Genomic DNA, 21194 nt, shown 5'->3' on the forward strand with positions numbered 1-21194 from the left:
TTTATCATGAATAAACATTTACAATTTATATAAAGTTCCCATTTCTTAATTTCATTGTTATTATTATTATGTCTTTATTATGAATATTTAGAAATAAACATATATATACATATAAATATAAATATAACCTAAAAGCGAATTACTATAAGGAGAAAAAGAATGTTTTTGGGACTAGATTTTATATAGTAAATAATGTGTAAATATATATGTTTGTATGTCTTTATTATGAATATTTTATATATTTTATTTATTATACAGGGTGTTCGTCCACCCCTGGGAAAAATTTTAATAGGGGATTCTAGAGACCAAAATATGACGAAAATCAAGAATACCAATTTGTTGATGAAGACTTCGTTGAAAAGTTATTAACAATTAAATTCAAAAATTTCAAATCGTTCTGGAAAAATTATTTTTGGTTGCGGTGCTGAATTACAATCATTTTTGGTGAATACACATACCCCCGAAATCCTACCCACTTTCGATAAAAAAATTCGAGTAGGTACTGAAATTTTTAGACGAAATTAAAAAATTTCAAATCATACTAAAAAAAATATATTTAATTACAGTGGGCAATTACAATCATTTTTGGTCATTATACATACCCCCGAAATCCTACGCATTTTCAAGAAAAAAATTGTTTACCGAAAATATAATTTCTGGTCAGAAATGTCTGCCCGAATTTTCATGCGAATCTTTAAAACGTCATAACTTCTGAACGGATTGGACGATTTTAATGTTTAAAAAAGCAAACGACGCGTATTTTAATGTATAACATGTAGAAATTCTAACAATAATGAAAAAGTTGTTCCTTGACCCTCTAAAATGAGAAAAACCACATAAAAATGGTCAACTTTTCAAACAGCCATAACTCCTACGATAGTGAATATATTTCAATGAAACTTTTTTCTGAAGTAGAGCTCATGGGTACCTACAAAAAAGTATTAGACAACTTTTCTATAGGGCGTCAAATAAAATTATCAAAAATGAAAAACTAATTTTTAAGAAAAATCGACAGGGGGTAGGTGCCTAAATTTTTCGACGAAAAAAAAAAATTTCAAGTCGGTCTGAAAAAATTATTTTCGGTTGCGAGGGTCAATTACAATAGTTTTTGGTGAATAGATCTACCCCAGAAATCCTACTCCCTTTCTAGAAAAAAATTCAGTACGGGCGGAAATTTTAAACGTTAATAACTTTTTAACGAAGCCTTCATCAACAAATTAGTATTCTTGATTTTCGTCTTATTTGACCTCTAGAGTCTCCCATTAAAATTTTTCCCAGGGATGGCCGAATACCCTGTATATAAAATCTAGCCCCAAAAACATTCTTTTTCTCTTTATAGTAATTCGCTTTTCAAATAGTTTGTTTTAGGTTTGCAACAAATTGTACCGAATGTGATGTAAAGAATATAATATAATATTATAATAAAATAAAATGTTTACTTTCCGATATTCCTTACAAGATCAACACAATTTAAATAACTACGAATGAATCTTTATCTAGATAAACATTTAAATATTCTTAATTAATTTCTACGTAATCTATATGACTTTTCATTTTTGAGAAACTATCCAAATTTTGTTTGAATTCTTTGATTCAACCGTACTGATAAAGGCATAGGAAAGAGCTATTTTCTCAAATGATTACTATAAAGTCGAAGATGGATAATGTAAATAGAAATGTGTAATAGTAATTCATTTTCGAAATATCAAATTACTTTCAAAACGAATCTCGGTACAATTTACTATTGTAATCGTTGTATTTGTTTCTTTACTTTAACTCGTTCAAACATAGTGGCACATATATTTACGTTTTAAAATATTTTGATTACTGTACATAACGTTTTCACAAAATTAACAGATGTCATGTGTCATTATCAATTTATGCTTTTTTTCATTTCAAAGAAACTAATTTTTGACTATGGCAAATTCGTGAGATTCTAACTTTAAATAATTATTGATCGTATTTCATGCTGAGATTGATTATCGAGTATTATCATTGTTTCTTTTATTTCTGACATGTGAATATAATTAAACATGTATCGTCGACTCGAAAGTTGTACATTCCAAAAAGTCTCGCATTATTTAATGACATTTCAAGTTAATACAATATTCCTTAAAACAGTTCCATGTAGGAATATCAATTCCAAAAAAAAATTCCATCGATGGAATTGAAACACGTCTCGATTTCGTCGGGACATCCAGTCTGACCCAATAGAGTCCAACTCTACTTATTCGACTATCCAGTTTTGCAACAGAACCACACACGCCTTTCTGAAAATATTCCCTAGGCTATTTTTACACTAGATTTATACTATAACAAGTTATACAACTCATAAATATTATTTATTAGTAATTTACATTTAATTAATGTAACGATACGAATATAAATTCTATTCAAGGGGTTACACCATGATAAGAATTTGAAAAAATCGAATTTCCTTTTATTTTCTGAATTGATATAGTTTTAGATAATATCCCAACGAATCTGGATGTAATCCCCACCCCCATTCCCACTCTTTCATGAGTTTAAATTGTAATCTCGTGTTATATAGTAAATATCATGAACTACAATTTTAAACTCGTTTATATGAAAACGATATTTTTTAGACTGGTTGCTCCGATAGCTTCCAAGATTTTAATCCGATTAACTTCAAACTTTTATGAAATTTGTCTTATTTGTTTATGTAGCCAAGCACGTGGGCGTTTTGTGATAAGTTAAAAACTTTTTCTGTTACAAATATTTTTATACGGAAAAATTTCTTTTTCAAGCACGTATCACTTCTAAAAAAATCTAACACACTTAGATAGCAAATTTTAAGAAGTATTGAACAAATTTTAGTTTTTAGTTCCAGCTGAAGAATTGTCACCATTATCGACGCCACCGTAAAGAGGGTTCGAAAAAGTGGGTCCGGAAGCATCGCCATTTTGTATATCACGAAATTCTTCATTTATGTTAATATTTCCAAAGAAAAAATTGCAAAAAATCCATACGATTTTAAGACGTTCGTCGCAGCGTAAGTTTTTGAAAGGAACACTGAATTTTAAACCGCATCTTTCGTAAATCTATCGTCGATTCACGATCGTGGCAGGTGAAGGAAAAAATCGGAAGAAGCTTTTACCGATCCTTAATGGTCGCGGGGCCCAAAGTAGGCGGAGGGAGAGATGACCTCAAGATGATGATATCGGCAACGTGGTTTGTCGCAGGGTCGTACACAGAGGCGGAAGAGAGAATCGGAGGGACGAAGCGAGAGAAAGATCGCAAGAGGAGGGAAGAAAAAGAGATCGACGAGAGAGACGCGGCAACGACGCCCAGTGTTGCCTCGTGCAAAAATAACGTGGAAAGCCTGCTTTAAACCCGTTCGCGCTCACTCGAAATATACGCGGCGCGCACACGTGACGCTTCCATCGAATCATTTTGAAATCTCATTGAACAGTCGACGGTTTGGAAAATTCGCATTAATTGCGACACGGTTCGCTAATGACGACTGCGCTCGTCTAAATGCGACGAGCAACGCAGTCCGCTTCGATCGCGAGTAGCGCGCGTTTATGCCGTAAATGGGCATCTCGTACGAACCTCGATCGTTCGATCCATCTTGAATCCCTCGATTATTTTTTGATCCAAGGTAGGATCATATACCTGTCAAATAAACTCAATTTCCTCGGTTTATCGAATCGCGACGGTATTATATCAACGACCTTCTCTCCGACTGTTTTTCTGAAAATGCATCATTTTTAGTCGCGAAACCAACAGAATTGAAATTTTCATTTACAAAGAAAGGACAAGATGGGTTACCAATTTTGTTAAAAGTTTGCACATTTGTAGATTTACCTATCCAGTTTAAGAATATACAGGGTGTTCAGTTACCATTGGGAAAAAATTTAATGGGAGATTCTAGAGTTTGTTGATTGAGGCTTCGTTAAAAAGTTGTTGAAAAATTAAATTGAAAAATTTCAAATCCTTCACGGAAAAATTATTTTCGGTTGCGGGGGTCAATTATGATCATCTTTGGTGAACAGACATATCCCCGAAATCATACGCACTTTCGAGAAAAAAATTCGAGTAGGTGAACAAATTTTTCGACAAAATTAAAAAACTTTAAATCGTTCCGGAAAAATTATTTTATAATTAATATCCGATAAAATTATATAAAGTAAAATTGACATTTAATTTCGACTTTAAATTTTAATTAAAATTTAAAATAATCTATATAAATATAAAGAATGTGATTATTAAAAATAATGCAAAATTAAAATATATTAAAAAAATTATAAGTAAAATTAAAATAATTTCAATATCAAAAATTTTTAAAATTAATTGATAAAGGTAATCGTAATTATATTAATAGATCAAATCCACGTTCAGTGAGTAAAAATTTTTCTCGATCTTTTTAAAAAGTCACGAAACCAATAGAAGATGAAATTATCAAATATCTACCCCTATAATGTGTATATATTCTTAAACCGGATAAGTAAATCTGCAAATGTGCAAAATTTCAACAAAATTAATAATCCAAAGGCTTTGCCCTCTCCTTGTTAGTATCGTTATTGTGCAAAAATTTTTGTCAAATTATCCCTGCTTATCAGGACACGAATTTATTTAATTTTTTAACGCTACCATGGCTGAAAATGTTGCTCCGAATTATTTATATTCCCCGCATAATATAATAATGTACGTTAACTAGGGGTGTGCGAGGTCTCGAAAATATCGAGACGAGACGAGAATTTTTCTCGAGATCGAGACGAGATCTCGAAAGTATCTTGTTAATCGAGAATACCAAGAATCTTGAAAAATCTCGAGAATCTAAAATATATCTGGATTCTCTAATACATATGCTATTATCAGAAAATGTAGAAAACTTAGCACTTTTATATGTAAATTCCAAATAAAATATTATATAGTTAATTACATGCTTGACATTTATTTCTTATATTCCGGTTATCATTCATTTAAACTTTAAATTTTTGAGAATTCCAATATGTTCAAGATTTTTGAGATTCTTGAATACTTTCGAGAACCCGAAAATTTTCGAAATTCTCGATATTCTCGATTGACGAGATACTATCGAGTACTCGTCTCCTCTCAAACGTCAAGATCTCGATATTTTCGAGACCTCGCACACCCCTAACGATAACACAAAATTCTACGTTTATAACTTTTGCAATATTATACAATTTTTTAGTGTTTGTATGGAGTGAATTTCAATAAATACAAGATATTTTACGTATACTCGATCGATGCACAAAATATTCGAGACATGAATAGTCATCTCAACCTATGTATTCACTAGTCAACATATTTACTAAAAATTCCCCAATGGAATTGATTGTAAACTTAGTGGTGTAATAGTAATAAAAAAAAGACATTAATAGGCAAGCATTAAAAACTGAAATATTCGAATGCGAGGAAGGAGGAGCAACGAAACGGAGCAACCATAGCGAAAGAGCAACGTTCGAAGGCGCGATAATGACCGTAGATTCTCAGACGAGACGGCTGCTACGGCCGATTTCCGATCGTTAGAAGAATGACCGCCTAATCGGCATAGGGGAACGCGGTGTTCATAGCTTTATAATGACAGGCACAACATTCTGGCGCAAGTATTAAAGTCAGACAGATAAGTGACCTTTACAAGGGATTTACGGTCCTCCAAGCTTCTTCGTACGCGTTCAAATTCCACAGCTTCGAGAAATCAGGTTCAGACCGACGCGTCGCGACGCCCAGAATTGCTTAAGGGCTTTTCACGGTTATTATTCGGGCTCTCTGTACCAAAAATATCCAAAGGGTAGAGTATCGTGGATAACCTTGGCCCCTTTCGAGCTCCGAGGATGAATTATGAGTTTTCATATTAATATTTCGACCCTCGGAAGTTTGAGGAATAGAGACGCGAAGATCGTTAGTAAAACTCAAGTAACATCAGTTTTCGGTGGTGACAATTTCTTTCTTTCGATTTTATATAGAATACAAATTTTGTATCATCTGTTTCCCTGTCTGCAAAATTCCTTCGATTCTTAAGAAGCTATTAAATAGCCCTTGATTAATTTTGGGGGGAAAAGACAGGCATTTTCACGAATGAGAAATTATAAACTTACTTGAAAAATGAGAACAGGTCATAAATTAGAATAAAAAATTCATTATCGAATAAAGATATTTCTCATTATAAAAGAATTACTTTCTGTTATATTTACATATCGAGATCCGTCGAATTTCTTGGCCAACCTAATACATATTGAACCTGATCTCATCTCTAGTGATAAGGTGACTCTTTTTTTCGATTTTATATAGAATACAAATTTTGTATCATCTGTTTCCCTGTCTGCAAAATTCCTTCGATTCTTAAGAAGCTATTAAATAGCCCTTGATTAATTTTGGGGGCAAAAGAGAGGGATTTTTACGAATGAGAAATTATAAACTTACTTGAAAAATGAGAACAGGTCATAAATTAGAATAAAAAATTCATTATCGTATAAAGATATTTCTCATTATAAAAGAATTACTTTCTGTTATATTTACATATTGAGAACCGTCGAATTTCTTGGCCAACCTAATACATATTGAACCTGATCTCATGTCTAGTGATAAGGTGATTCTTTCTTTCGAGTTTATATAGAATACAAATTTTGTATCATCTGTTTCCCTGTCTGCAAAATTCCTTCGATTCTTAAGAAGCTATTAAATAGCCCTTGATTAATTTTGGGGGCAAAAGAGAGGGATTTTTACGAATGAGAAATTATAAACTTACTTGAAAAATGAGACCAGGTCATAAATTAGAATAAAAAATTCATTATCGAATAAAGATATTTCTCATTATAAAAGAATTACTTTCTGTTATATTTACATATCGAGATCCGTCGAATTTCTTGGCCAACCTAATACATATTGAACCTGATCCTATCTCTAGTGATAAGGTGAGTTTCTTTCGATTTCTGAAATACGAACGCGATTAAATCGACGTGGAAAGATCGATACCCGTTACATTACGAAGGTAAAAAACATGGAACCTTCAGAAAATTTGCCTTTCTCTATCCACTGGGAACGAAGCGTGTCGAAAGTTCGGAATCGTCGTGGAATAATTAACGGAACAGGCCACTTGAAATCTGACCAGCGACCAGAAAAGGTTTCGATTACTATCAAATATGTTCCACCTTCTAACTGGAACAGAGGCCATGCGTTCGCATGGAAATGAGAAAGCAACGACTCCGAGATTGTAGGAACTACAACGCCGATAACGATACGGTAACGAGCCTAAACACCTGTATTTCACACGAATCAGGCCAGGAATAATAGGAGATGAATATTAAGCCGCGTACCGATGGTCATGTTCGTCGCACACAACGTTATAAATGTACACACACTACAAGCGAGGCTAAAGAATGCATTTCCACGCGCACGAACGAACTTTAGAGATACGGATATCTGTTCAAACACTATGTCAGCTTGTATCTCAAGTTCTTCGGTTTGTTGGGCGAATTGCAACACTTACGGAGACTTAAATGTATCAAATATGCGCTATTAAAATATGACATTTGCGTTCGAATCGTTTGTGGCTCGATCCCGTGACTCTTCGTGACGATTTTCTGGGGGCACTTTAACGTGAACAAAATGGTGACGATTGATATTTACGGTAAAAAAGATAACATTAGAGAAAGTGATAAAATATATGTGTAACATATATAGTTTGTAATTTTATAAGATTTTATACATATGTCTCTTTATTTTTGTATACAAGGGAATTCATACCCGTAAATAAATAAAAGTAACAATTTTCAAATCAGTGGAAATTTGTTTTATTATATCGATTTGTCCGTGAAGTTTTTTATTTTATTTTTCGTTTTGTATTTAATTAGTTGAATGGAGTATTAGCAATAACTTCTAAGAACTTAACTTCTTTCATTCGAAACACTCCTTGTATTTAAATGTTTATAAGTTATTAACGATAACAGATATAAAAAGATAATTGAATTAAAAATTATACCCGTTCTGGAGATTTCTAAGTCCATGTGGATTACTGAACTCTCACTGAGAGATTCGTTCTTTTGTTCAGCACTCCACCCAACATATTCAAGCAAACAAAAGAGGATTACAAGAATTCTAATCCTTTCGAGCACTGTGTCTTTTTAGAAAATGTTTGTTTATTTCTTCGTAAGCTTCTCTACCTTTTGTATCGTTTCTTTGAGTTTCTCCCATTTATTATTTCCTTTTATACACAGAGGGATAGAACCACGACAGTCGAAACGTAGTATACATTTTCTTTTCGTATCCCAAGAAATAATAATCGACTCTACTTTTACAATTAATGTTCAAACTGATGTAGAGTTCGACTTAGACGAATTAGTACGAAACTCTATTTGCCGCAAAGTTAAACAAAAATTGATAAATGGACGAAAAAGTGAGCGATGATCACCGGTTTACAAGTCATTTTTAACACGTGCGTTTCTAGCGAACGAAAGCAGTTTTATTTGAAAAACACTAACTTGTCCCTTTCAAGGACTTCATAAACCGCACAGAAAAAATTGTAAAAAAATAACGGAACAAGATATGGATTTCAACCAAAAGAACAAAAATACACAGCCTCGTAAAAGATTTTTAACCAGCCAACCCCTCAACACAATTTTAACGGAAAAGAAAAAGCTGTAACACCCTGACCGAGGACAAGACAAACCAAAGTCACACACGAACACCTGATCCACAGATCTAATATAAAATTTAATTTTTAAAAGCAATTTAAATGTTATTTTTTAATTAATATCCAATAAAATTTTACTAAATGTTAATTTATTATATACAGGGTGTTCGACCACCTCTGGGAAAAATTTTAATAGCAGATTCTAGAGGCCAAAATGAGACGAAAATCAAGAATATCAATTTTTTGACTGGCGCTTCGTTACAAAGTTATTAAAAAATTAAATTAAAAAATTTCAAATCATACTGAAAAAATTATTTTTGGTTGTGGAGGTCAATTACAATCATTTTTTATGAATATACATATCCCCGAAATCCTACCCCCCTTCCAGAAAAAAATTTGGGTAGGTGGTGAAATTTTTCGGCGGAAAAAAAAATTTTTCAAATCATTCCAAAAAAATTATTTTCAATTGCAAGGATCGATTATAATCATTTTTTATGAACAGATATACCCCCGAAATCCTACCCAGTTTCGAGAAAAAAATTCGAGAAGGTGTGAAATTTTTCCACAAAATTAAAAAATTTCAAATCGTTCTAGAAAAATTATTTTCGGTTGCAGGGGTCAATTATAATCATTTTTGGTGAATAGACATACCCGCGAATTCCTACGCATTTTCGAGAAAAAAATTCATTACCGAAAATCTAATATGAGGCCAGAAATGGTTCCCCGAATTTTCATGCGAATTTTTAAAACGTCATAACTCCTGAATGGATTGGACGATTTTAACGTTTAAAAAAGCAAACTGCGCGTATTTTGGTGGAGAATATGTACAAATCGCAAAAATATTCGAAAAGTTGTTCCTTGACCCCCTAAAATGAGAAAAACCCCATAAAAGTGGTCCAATATTCAAACAACCATAACTCCTACAATAGTGAATATATTTCAATGAAACTTTTTTCTGAAGTAGAGCTCATGGGTACCTACAGAAAAGTATTAGACAACTTTTCTATAGGGCGTCAAACAAAATTACTAAAAATCAAAAACGAATTTTTAAGAAAAATCGACAGGGGGTAGCTGCTGAAATTTTTCGACGAAAAAAAAATTTTTTAAATCGTTCTGAAAAAATTATTTTCAGTTGCAGAGGTTAATTACAATCATTTTTGGTCATTACACATACCCCCGAAATCCTACGCATTTTCGAGAAAAAAATTCCGTACCGAAAATATAATTTCTGGTCAAAAATGCCTGCCCGAATTTTCATGCGAATCTTTAAAACGTCATAACTTCTGAACGGATTGGACGATTTTAACGTTTAAAAAAGCAAACTGCGCGTATTTTGGTGGAGAATATGTACAAATCGCAAAAATATTCGAAAAGTTGTTCCTTGACCCCCTAAAATGAGAAAAACCCCATAAAAGTGGTCCAATATTCAAACAACCATAACTCCTACAATAGTGAATATATTTCAATGAAACTTTTTTCTGAAGTAGAGCTCATGGGTACCTACAGAAAAGTATTAGACAACTTTTCTATAGGGCGTCAAACAAAATTACTAAAAATCAAAAACGAATTTTTAAGAAAAATCGACAGGGGGTAGCTGCTGAAATTTTTCGACGAAAAAAAAATTTTTTAAATCGTTCTGAAAAAATTATTTTCAGTTGCAGAGGTTAATTACAATCATTTTTGGTCATTACACATACCCCCGAAATCCTACGCATTTTCGAGAAAAAAATTCCGTACCGAAAATATAATTTCTGGTCAAAAATGCCTGCCCGAATTTTCATGCGAATCTTTAAAACGTCATAACTTCTGAACGGATTGGACAATTTTAACGTTTAAAAAAGCAAACTGCGCGTATTTTGGTGGAGAATATATACAAATCGCAAAAATATTCGAAAAGTTGGTCCTTGATACCGCAAAATAAGAAAAACAGCATAAAAATGGTCCAATTTTCAAACGGCCATAACTTATAGAATAGTGAATATATTGGATTGAAATTGTGGGAGCAAGTAGAGTTCATAGATACCTACAAAAAAGTATTAGACAACTTTTCTGTAGATCGTCAAACAAAATTACTAAAAATCAAAAACGAATTTTTAAGAAAAATCGACAGGGGGTAGGTGCCTAAATTTTTCGACGAAAAAAAAATTTTACAAATCGTTTTAAAAAAATTATTTTCAGTTGCGGGGGTCGATTACAATCATTTTTTGTGAATATACATACCCCCGAAATCCGCCCCACTTTCGAGGAAAAAATTCAGTTCGGGCGGAACTTTAAACGTTAATAACTTCTTAACGAAGCCACCATCAACAAATTGATATTCTTGATTTATGTCTTATTTTGGCCTCTAGAATCTCCTATTAATATTTTTCCCCGGGGTGGCCGAACACCCTGTATATTAATTTATATAAAAATATAAAAAATGTGATTATTGAAAATAATGAAGAATTACAATTTATTAAAAAGGTTATAGATAAAATTAAACTAATTTCAATAAAGTTTAACAAATTAATTGATAAAGGTAATCGTAAATTTATTAATCTATCGAATCCACATTCAATGAGTACAAGTTTTTCTCGATCTTCTTAATAAATTATTGATAAAAAAAACTTTAATCCAATAAAATTTAATAAATCCTATTGCAATTACTGCGTTATCGAGCTCCTAACAGTCAACCATTTACTATACGAGTGCAATGAAACTGATCAAATAAGAAATAAATACGACATAAAACCTGGCGCAGCTCTAACGGATCAAAAAGGAATAGAAAACACCTTCGAGTACCTGAAGGAAATAACCACCATCGACAAAATATAATTAACAAGAAATCCGTCAAGAAAAAGAAGAAAAAAAGAACTGTGAAAATTGTAAGGTGATGCCTGTGATAACTGAGAAGGAAGATCGATAATAATTACCATTACTTTTATTCAATAGTTACGTATTTATTTATTTATTAGGTAAGTACCCTCGCAAAATGGTCTCCGGTGCAGAAACGAAACAACGTAACGGGGATTAAACGTTAAAAGTCTCCAGACTCGATCTTAGAACCGCGAACGACGTACACAATAGTTATGCACGTCGCAGATAATGCCGACTATTCTCGTTTATTTATACGCTCACGCATACGGGGACACGCGGTGTGGAGAGAAACACACACCGGAGATGAAGATATCTGTACAGACACCACGTGATTGCACGTCGCTTCGCGCCTTGCATCCGAAGTTCGCAGCTGCACTAAACGGATTTTTCGCAACGAGCAATCGTCTATTGCTTACTTTCCAAACCTCCGAATCAAACATCCTTCTCTGGCTAAATTATGATTTTTTTCTTATTTTTTAACCATACGTTCAGCGTTGCACCAACTACAGCTAACAATTATCGATGATGGTTAATAGATCGAGCAATAAATATTTTTTAACGGGCGAAATTCAAACGTCATGTCGCTAAGAAATCCTAAACTTTTTTCTTCATTTCAGAGTAGTTGGAGGGTCGAGAGAACTCACTTTTCTGCCCATTTATCAATTGATTCGTCTAAAATCGAATAACCACCAAAATCTGAAAATTTTGTCTATCGAATTCTTTTTCATAAGCTTGAACATTAATTGTAAAAATAGAGTCGATTTTTATTTTAATAGAGCAAGATTTGGTTTTGAAATAATTGTATGGATTTTGCGATTGATTAGATTAAAGAATTGTATTATCTTTCTTTCCATAAGGTATTTCATTCTATAATCACCTTCGTTTAAATTTTTCTCAAAATAAAAAAAATAAATTCCTCTCAATATGGTCAGACTGCATCAAACTGTGCAAACGATTACTAACACTACCTGTAATAAATGAATTATTTATTCATTGTTTACATTTATTGTTTACTTATTTATTCGTTAACTATATATTTATTCATTATTCATTAACGCAATGAATGAGTAAATAAGTAAATAATAAATGAATTAGTTATTTATTCATTACAGGAAGTACTAATAGTTTTACCTAATTTTACCATATGGAGAAAAATTTGAACGAATGAATTATTTATTATTTAAGGGTTTAAATAACACAAGAATAATTATTCGTTTTTTAACAAATCTTAATAAATTATTTACAGTAACACAATTATTTATTATTTATCAGTTGCTCAGTTTTATTGCACCATTTATTTTAATTTTACTAGTTATTTCATGGACAAAGTATATGGACAATAAATGTTATGTTTACTTCAGTTAATTTCAAATTAAATTATTCCTAATGATTTGAATATTTTACTCATCGAATACAAATTATACACTTAAGCAGAAACTGGAAAGTCAATAATTATTTATCACTATTGTTTCTTCCAAAGGTAAATAAAGAAATAACATTTTCATCTTCAAATGACAAATAAATTGTTTGTACTGACATATAAATATACATTGTTTGGATAGAAATTTTACTCGTCATTTCTTATGTATTATTTAAATACCAAATTTTCCACGTCTTACATTTATGCTTTCGATATTAATTCACTATCAATTCTAAATACCCTCACTTTTCAATTTTCTCAACTTATCTTGTCTTTTCCTCGTACATTGAAAAAGATCAAAATCAGGAATAGAACTATTGATATTAAATAAATTATGCCTGTTCGATTTTTATTTATTTCGAATAAAAATTCGCCGCATCTTGAAACAGACCACAAAATGCGTCGTGACAAATGATTTGGCAATTCAGTTAGTCCGCAAACGAACGTTATTCAACGGATTCTTTTATTTCTACGAACTTTATCTCTGAAATTGCTACGATCACGTACAACGCGATATTGTTTACCGGGACGTGTTTTATTTCCCTCGATTTCAGAACAACTCGCAAAAGTGGTCCGCTTTGAGGGAAAAGTACCACCGCGGTAAAACTTTACCAACTGTTAAACCGTGTAAATCGATAGCATGCTTTTTTTAAATTCCGATGAACGGAGATGACGATGCACGAGCGTAGTTAGAAATCGGACCGCGACAACGCCATTGCAAAAAGAACGCAACGTTTCTATCAAGATCTAACATTTTCCTATTCATTGTAGCGCAATTTTTCAGTTACATTCATTTCAGTGCAATTTTAAACTTAAAAAGGAAAACATTCTATCGATCTTTTCTCTGGATACATAGAACAGCTAAGCATCGAGTTTACAATAATTTTCACGGAAAAATTAAATATCAATTTTTAAGTCTAACAATAACATAAGACAATATTATTAATAATAAAAAAAAGTATTATCGAATCGATCCACGTTCCTCAAGGCCACGTTTTCTTCGTCAACGACGACGTAAAAACCTTTTACGAAATAATGAGAATAATAAGAAGAAAAAAGGAATGAAAATATATGAAAATGGAATGGTTAAAAATTGTTAGAACCTGTTCCCTGTATCCTGTTGCTATTTTTTTCGTGACGCCACAAATATTCCCTATTCGTCGTATTCTGCGCCGAAAAGTCGAAAACGACTCGCTGGCGCCTTTCTCTCAGTCGTTCTCTCTCTATTTTACCATCTCACTCGCGGCCACGACGACGTTTCGACGATGACTAGAGACACAAATCGCCGAATCTCGTATAGTGGTCTCTCGACCTGTCGCACGCTCGCACGCGCGAGCAAAAATAGCAAATTCCTTCGCGTTGGATTGTTTGGTAACGAAGAATTCTCGATCGACAGTCGATCGTTAAAGAGAATTCAAATTTAGGAATCGGAACGACTAAAAAGTTGGTATCACTGATTAACGTCGAAGTAGCGAAGAGAATTAGGTTACTGGTATACGAAATTAATTAAACGTCAATTTACATTAACACGATGAGCTCCAAAATTATAAGGTAATGTTTATTGAATTTTGTATATTTGTTACTTGGTTTTGTTCGTACGTTTGATCTTAATCTTTTGTGGAAACATTTGTTGTAAACGAGCAAGCATTAACTCAATTTTTCTATCGTAGGAAAATTTTTAATCGCATAAATTAACTACTATTAACTTTACTATGATGAAAACATGATTTTCAAGCGAAAACAAATGTCCAAGAGCATTTTTTGTAACTCCTTGCTATACTTAACGCCTGACAATTTTTCTTTAGACATTTCCAGACAAGTAACAATGACGAAACGCGAGATCAGTATGCATGGAAACATAATCTATAACCCCGTACACGATTCGTTGTTCGAGTCTGAAATTTTCGTCGAAAATAAAACGCTGAATTTTTGTTGAATTCGAGATTGACGTGTGTGCTACACGTATCCGCGAATAAACATCAGCCAGGTCGTTGAATTTCGATGAACAATCGCGAAACGTTGACAATCGACGCACCGAAGTAACCTTTGTCGCGCGGTCCCATTTTAGAAAATTACAGGGCCGTTAATTGCAAAACATGGTACGCCGAACAAACGATAAAACATTCTGCAAAGATCGGTAGTACCCGATCAACAAATTATACTATGAAAACGTTCACATTGCGTTTCAATAATGTAAATTTCTTTTTGTTTCGCTCTATTTTTATCCAAATTTTTATTCTAAATAAACTACATTCATAATAATGTAAAAAAAACAAAAAAACTGTTGTACTTTTTCTCGTGAAATATATACAAAACGTAATGTCTTGTAACTTTCAACGACCTAATTTAGTAAGACAACACCAAAAAGTTTAGATTTACTAATCGCAGAACCAAACGTACCGTTCGTGTACTCTCATCATTTTGAAGAACTGTAATCTTAAAATTTAGTGTAGTATAACTTACTGTATAATTTCAGTATTGTATAATCAGAAATAAACCTCAGACGAGGTTTCAAATGCCCAATAAAAAAAAAAACATTCGATAAAAAATTGTTGATAAACCGAAGTCACTAAATTTTATTTAATCGCAGAAAATAAAGGAATATTTTGTCGTTCTGTCGAATGTCACTCAAGTCGACCGTTATTTACAATATCGAAGATGCATCGATTACGTTGAAAATAACAATTAACTTGGTTATTTTCAATCGACTATATTAATGCGTAATTTTCATTATCAATAAGTTATAATAAGTTAAGTATAAATAAGTACGATTCGTCTGAACCATAACGATCCGTCGATACACATGGATTTCATTACACGAATCATTTTAACCTTCGTTCCGGAGAGTCGTAGCCATCGCGTGTAGACAATACGTAAGGTCGAGGCGGGAATACGAGAGACGAAAGGCGCGCTAACAACGAACGCGAGGTACACAGTTTCCCGCGACCAGAATTCGTTCCTGAAAAGATAAGACGCACCAAGGAAGAGAAACGAGAAAAAAAGGAGGGAAAGCTCACCTTCCAACCGGCGCTACTGTTGCTCTCCCCCTTCTCTCTGAAAAACGGAATATTCTGCATCATCCATTCATAGATCTGAGACAGAGTCAACCGTTCGTCGGGAGCGCTAGTAATGGCTTGAGTGATGAGATCCGCATAACTATGATTTCCCCAGGCGTTTCTTCGCGAGGAATTCTTTTTGACCGGTAGCAGGCTGGTACCTTGGCCGAGAGAGCCGTGTCGCGGCGGCGTGCTACTTTCGCCGCCTTCGACACCCTCTTTGCTGGCCGACACGTTCGCCACCACGTTCCCATCGATGTATCCCTCGGATCTTGGCAACGGCCACGTGTGCGATCGCGCTCTCGTCTGCGGTTCGAATCCACTCTCAAGGTCGTACGGTACCCCCTGCTGTGGTTGCAACCCGGATTGCGAACCCGATGTTGAAACCGACACCGGGTCCATCATGCTAGACTCGTCCGTGAACTCCACTTTGATCGCGCTAGCACCTCGAAAGGTGCTGGTCCCCGACAGATATCGCGCTATCTGGCGACTAAAATCGCGAAAAGTCGATAACGCGACGAGATCGAGACTCTCGATGCTCTCGATACTTTCGACACTGTCACTCCAACCGCTCAACAGCACTGGGACGATGTTAACGAAACCGAAACCGAAACCGAAACCGAAACCGAAACCGAAACCGAAGTCACCTTTTCCAACGACTCTACCGAGAGTGTGTGTGTGTTTACAACGCGCAACGACTAAACTTGAACAGCGTGCGTACGTTGTACCGAGAACTCGCGAAAAACTCGGCTCGAATCGCGAAGAAAAGTATCGCCGGATCGCCCGAATCGAACTCTCCCGCAACTGGCAGCGGACCGACCGAGAATACACTGTACGTTGTTCTGCGTGTCGCGAACGAACGAGAGAGAAAGACGGTAGCAGAAAGAGCACGAGAGAGAAACACTGAGAAGGCGGTGGAGGGGGCAGACCACGTGGTCAAACTCTCTGTTTACAAGCCGCGCCGTTGGTCACGTGGCCATGTTTTGATAGAGAACTTGGCCCACTGCGAGGAGGAGAGGATCTTCGACTTCGTTATCTCGCGCGTCGAATCGTACGCGATTTTCGGACAAGTTTTCGAGTATCGTGCCGCCGCGGAACCGTATCGCCTCGTCGCTTTCCGTCGTTCGAAATCTGTCGATAAAATTCTAACGATCGAATCGACGACTCTCGATATCCTCCCGTCTCGTCCAAGTCCGTTTCTCCTACAATTTTTCATCGATGTTCCCTGACACCACTCTCCACCTGGCGTCTTCCAGGATTTAAAGTAGATCGAGACGATCCACCACCGACGAACACACCCGGACTTTTAAGTGCCCACTGATATAACGCGATCCGGCCAACGTCGAGCATACCCACACGCAACGACTACACTTCGAACGTATTCTCCGGTATCAGACACGCGCACTCGTGATTACTACGGGAATCAAAACCACCTCTCTATTGTGTACAACTTGCCGGCAAGGCTGCGCGGCGAATACTGACGAATTCTTTTGGCCGAGAGCCGGAACTGACCGAGCGAAGCCGAAGTTACGAGAAGTGAATTCGTGGCGCCTGCCTCCGCGCGTTTCGAGAGCGACGAGGATAAGATCGCGAACGTTGAAACGTGTCGGAGCAAGGAGGATCGTGTTGGCGCGACCGAACGAGAGAGAGAGACTGACCGACTGCGATCGAGAGAGAGACACTAGGAGGGAGGGAGGGAAAAAGAGGGAAATCGCGAGCCAAGCGAACGGAGCTATCTGGGTGGGTGGTTCGGTGTCGTGGAGGGGGGCGCCGTGCGAAGGTGGGGGTAAGCCAGTCAGAGTTGGAGCGAAGGAGAAAGCGCTCGGACAAGCGAGAGAGACGCGCGGCAAAGAGGTTAGCGGTACGAGAGAGGGAGAAGGAGGCAATGGTCTGGAATGAGCCGCTCGAGAAGAAAAGAGGGACAGAGACAAGCCGTTCGGGGGAGGGAATCAGAGAGGGCAGTGTGGTCGGTTGAATCGAAAGGATGGGCGGGGAAAGGGGTATGTTATGCCCCCAGGGCCAGGCACTGTTCTCCGTGCAAAGACGAAGAGAGGGAATTCGCACGCGGCCACCTACCCCTATCGATGGCCGTTCAATTCTCTCTACGACTGTTTAAATAATTTCGTTACGCATAATATTTGGACCGGTTTGAATATTATTTGAGCGTCGAGGAGCGGTCAGAACTCTCGGAAGACATAACAGTTCGAACGAGTTTCAAAGACTTGAAAAACTTGAAATATGAGAATTTCTGCGGTACACTCGAAAGCGGAGGAATACGCAATTGCGTGGTCGATATTAAAATCGTTTGCAAGTTTCTTTATAAGGCAAGAGTAATCAAAATAGGCAATTTTTTTCGTCTATTATCAAGTAATAATATTTTTTTTTATTCGCGTTGCCTGAACCAGTTACGTTCTTATCGAGCGCAGCTGCTGCTTCGAAATAACAAATTCAGACTGATTCGAAGTTCCAACTAATTCCGAAAGTAAACAATCGTCATTTTTTATTAATCGATTACGATAACTTTCTAACGGAGAACAAAGTGTTCGAGATTATCTCTTAGAATTAATCGTCGTTTTTTTCTCAGCGCCTCTTCTATGTTTTTTTTTCCCCCATAATTTTCATTGTTCTTGAGCATGTTATTAATAACTTTAACGCATCTATTGATTTTTTTGTAATTCCTAGGCCTGAAATCTCTTCAGCTTCGTTTCAACGCTCCAGTACTTCTAAGACTTTCGAAACTTTCAGTACCTTGAAAGCAATTCCGATATCGTTGAATTCAAATAACGTTAACGAGTCAAATTTCTCGTTAACGAACGAGCGTCGAAGATCGTAATTAGCTACGACATAGTCTTAAACCACACTCTGCCACCCTTACACTCGTCCCGGATTTAATATCCACGGCAAACCCTCCGCGAAATAAATTCTACGCTCGATCTTTCGCGGTTATGCAGATTTAAAAAGTATCGTGAAATAAACGAAGCGTACAGCTAGTGAAAAGTTTTCGTTAATCTTTCGCGATAACTTGATTAACGAAACGCATAAATTTAGAACCAATGATTGAAATATTTCGCTAGAAAAACGATATTCGTAATTCATTCTCCTTTGATCGATGAACTTTACACGACGAATATAAAAAGTTTGTATTTCGTTTTATTTACGGAATTATAATGTACTTTATTGTATTTATATTTAGGTATGATAAAATTCACGTATTCGTACGTTTTACCTGTTTCGGTAATCTGAACAACTATAAATATAGAAAGAAACATTACTCTTGTCGCTGTAATTGTACTCGGGTTGTTATTCCGGATGATTAACTTTCATTGCAATTTAAATTATTATTAAAATATTCGCGGTTGTTTTATATACATATTGGCCAACATTTTCTTCCCAAAGAATATTAACCAAAAAAAAGGAGGAAGATAAATTTTGTTGCTTTTTATAACCAACATAATAGTGCATGTCAATGTTTTATGTTTACAATCATTTTCGAGAAACGAAGCTAACTTTAATTCATTTAAATTGTATGCCACATATTTCTCCATAGTATTTAAAGCGTATATATTTCGCACCATTGAACGAGCTGTAGCTTATCAGTAAAAAATACTAGTAAATACAATTGTACAAAATACTTCAAAAGAAACAGAGATATCCTAGATCTTCACGTTAAAACGAACCCTCCATATTAACATTCCAAATACGTGTTCCAAAAATCAATGATCACTAACTTTTTCAATTGAAAAAATCTCAAAATCCTCAACTCCCTGAAACACCAAAGAAGAACCATAACAAAGACACTGAGGAAAACAATAAAAAAGAACATCTTGCAACAGTCACTACAATAGACGAAATTTCCACAGTTCCATAGAAGTTTCCATAAAAAAATGAGCTTTCAGTTTGAAAATGTAGTTTTTCAGTTGAGAATCTTCCAAGAAAGGAATTAGTACGTCTTCTATGTTTCTGTACCCCATCAAAATGGCGCCCACGCATCACACTTCCACAAAATTTCTGTCCATATAAACGTCTTTCTATTTGTTTCCATCGTGAAAATAATATTTAAAATCCTCAAAAAATATCACATTCCTTCTTTAACCGTGTCTCGTTAGGTTTTATAAATGAAGTTGGTTGATAGGTTCCTAAAAAACATTCGAATGATACTTAAAACTACAATTTTCTTAGTTCTCCAATCGCTGGTGTTCCACAAAAAGAAGCTCTAACGTTCGAGAGTCATTACGTACTTTCGTTGAGAAATTTTATCGTGTGAAATTGCACATCCGGAGAAAATTAAAGAGGGAAAAAAGCTACTGGTAACCCTTATTCATTAGATTTACGCGAAAAGAGTAAGGTTAAGCTCGTACTATCAATTACGTCATCCCCATTCCAAAGGTTGCGTTATACCAAATCGAATCAAGACGTTTGAGGCAAAGTTTATAACGTTGACGATCGATGAACTCGGTTTGAAATATATTTGTTACGTCGATTAGAAGATTAACGAACTATATGTATATACAGCTGGTCATAAAAATATTCCGACGCGAATATAATTCTTCTTATTATATGCTTTAGAGTCAGTGGCGGATTTCAAACTCAGTGGAGGGGACTAATAAATGTACAAGAAAAAAATTTAAGATTTTAGGGATTTAAGAATAGCATCCCTCGAAATGATAAATAAAAAAAGGAATATGAAAGTTTTAATAATTTCTAATCGTTGTATTTATTCGAACAAAGTATGGATAACAAACATATGGACTGAAGAAATATTTACATTTTATTAGAAAACGATTAGAAATTATTAAAATTTTAATATTCCTTTTTTTATTTATCATTTCCGGGGCTTAAGAATACCATCCCTCGAAATGATAAATAAGAAAAGGAATATTAAAAGTTTAGTAATTTCTAATCGTTGTATTTATTCGAACAAAGTATGACTTCACAAAGAGTTATGCAAACATATGGACTGAAGATTTACATTTCATTAGAAAACGATTCGAAGTTTAAAGCCCTAACCGTGCAAGAATTACTATTATATTACTATACAAACGCCTTACAATCACGTCCATAATTCTATAAACTAAATCGTATCGAAAACTTTTGCGATAAAGTGGAGCAAAACATTAGGAAACCTATCGATTTGAAAGAAGAGTTTAAAGATTGTTTTACCGAAAAATATTAGCGTATTGACGTTGATTATTTAAAAAAAAAGAAATGATTTCCAACATTGCCGATAGCCTTACATATTGCA

The 21194-nt window shown here is 34.9% G+C and overlaps 1 protein-coding gene across 1 annotated transcript in view; it reads right to left on the reverse strand.

Moving 5' to 3' along the window:
• Window positions 1-16492, reverse strand: part of Foxo (forkhead box, sub-group O) — a 391681-nt gene extending 375189 nt beyond the window's left edge. The window contains exon 1 of the mRNA XM_076777199.1: window positions 15914-16492. Within this exon, the coding sequence (XP_076633314.1) occupies window positions 15914-16357 (444 nt within the window). The 5' untranslated portion in view covers window positions 16358-16492. The remainder of the gene's footprint in view (window positions 1-15913) is intronic.
• Window positions 16493-21194: the final 4702 nt, after the last annotated feature.

The sequence above is a fragment of the Colletes latitarsis genome, chromosome 11 (assembly GCF_051014445.1).
Source record: "Colletes latitarsis isolate SP2378_abdomen chromosome 11, iyColLati1, whole genome shotgun sequence".
NCBI classification, from domain to species: Eukaryota; Metazoa; Arthropoda; class Insecta; order Hymenoptera; family Colletidae; genus Colletes; species Colletes latitarsis.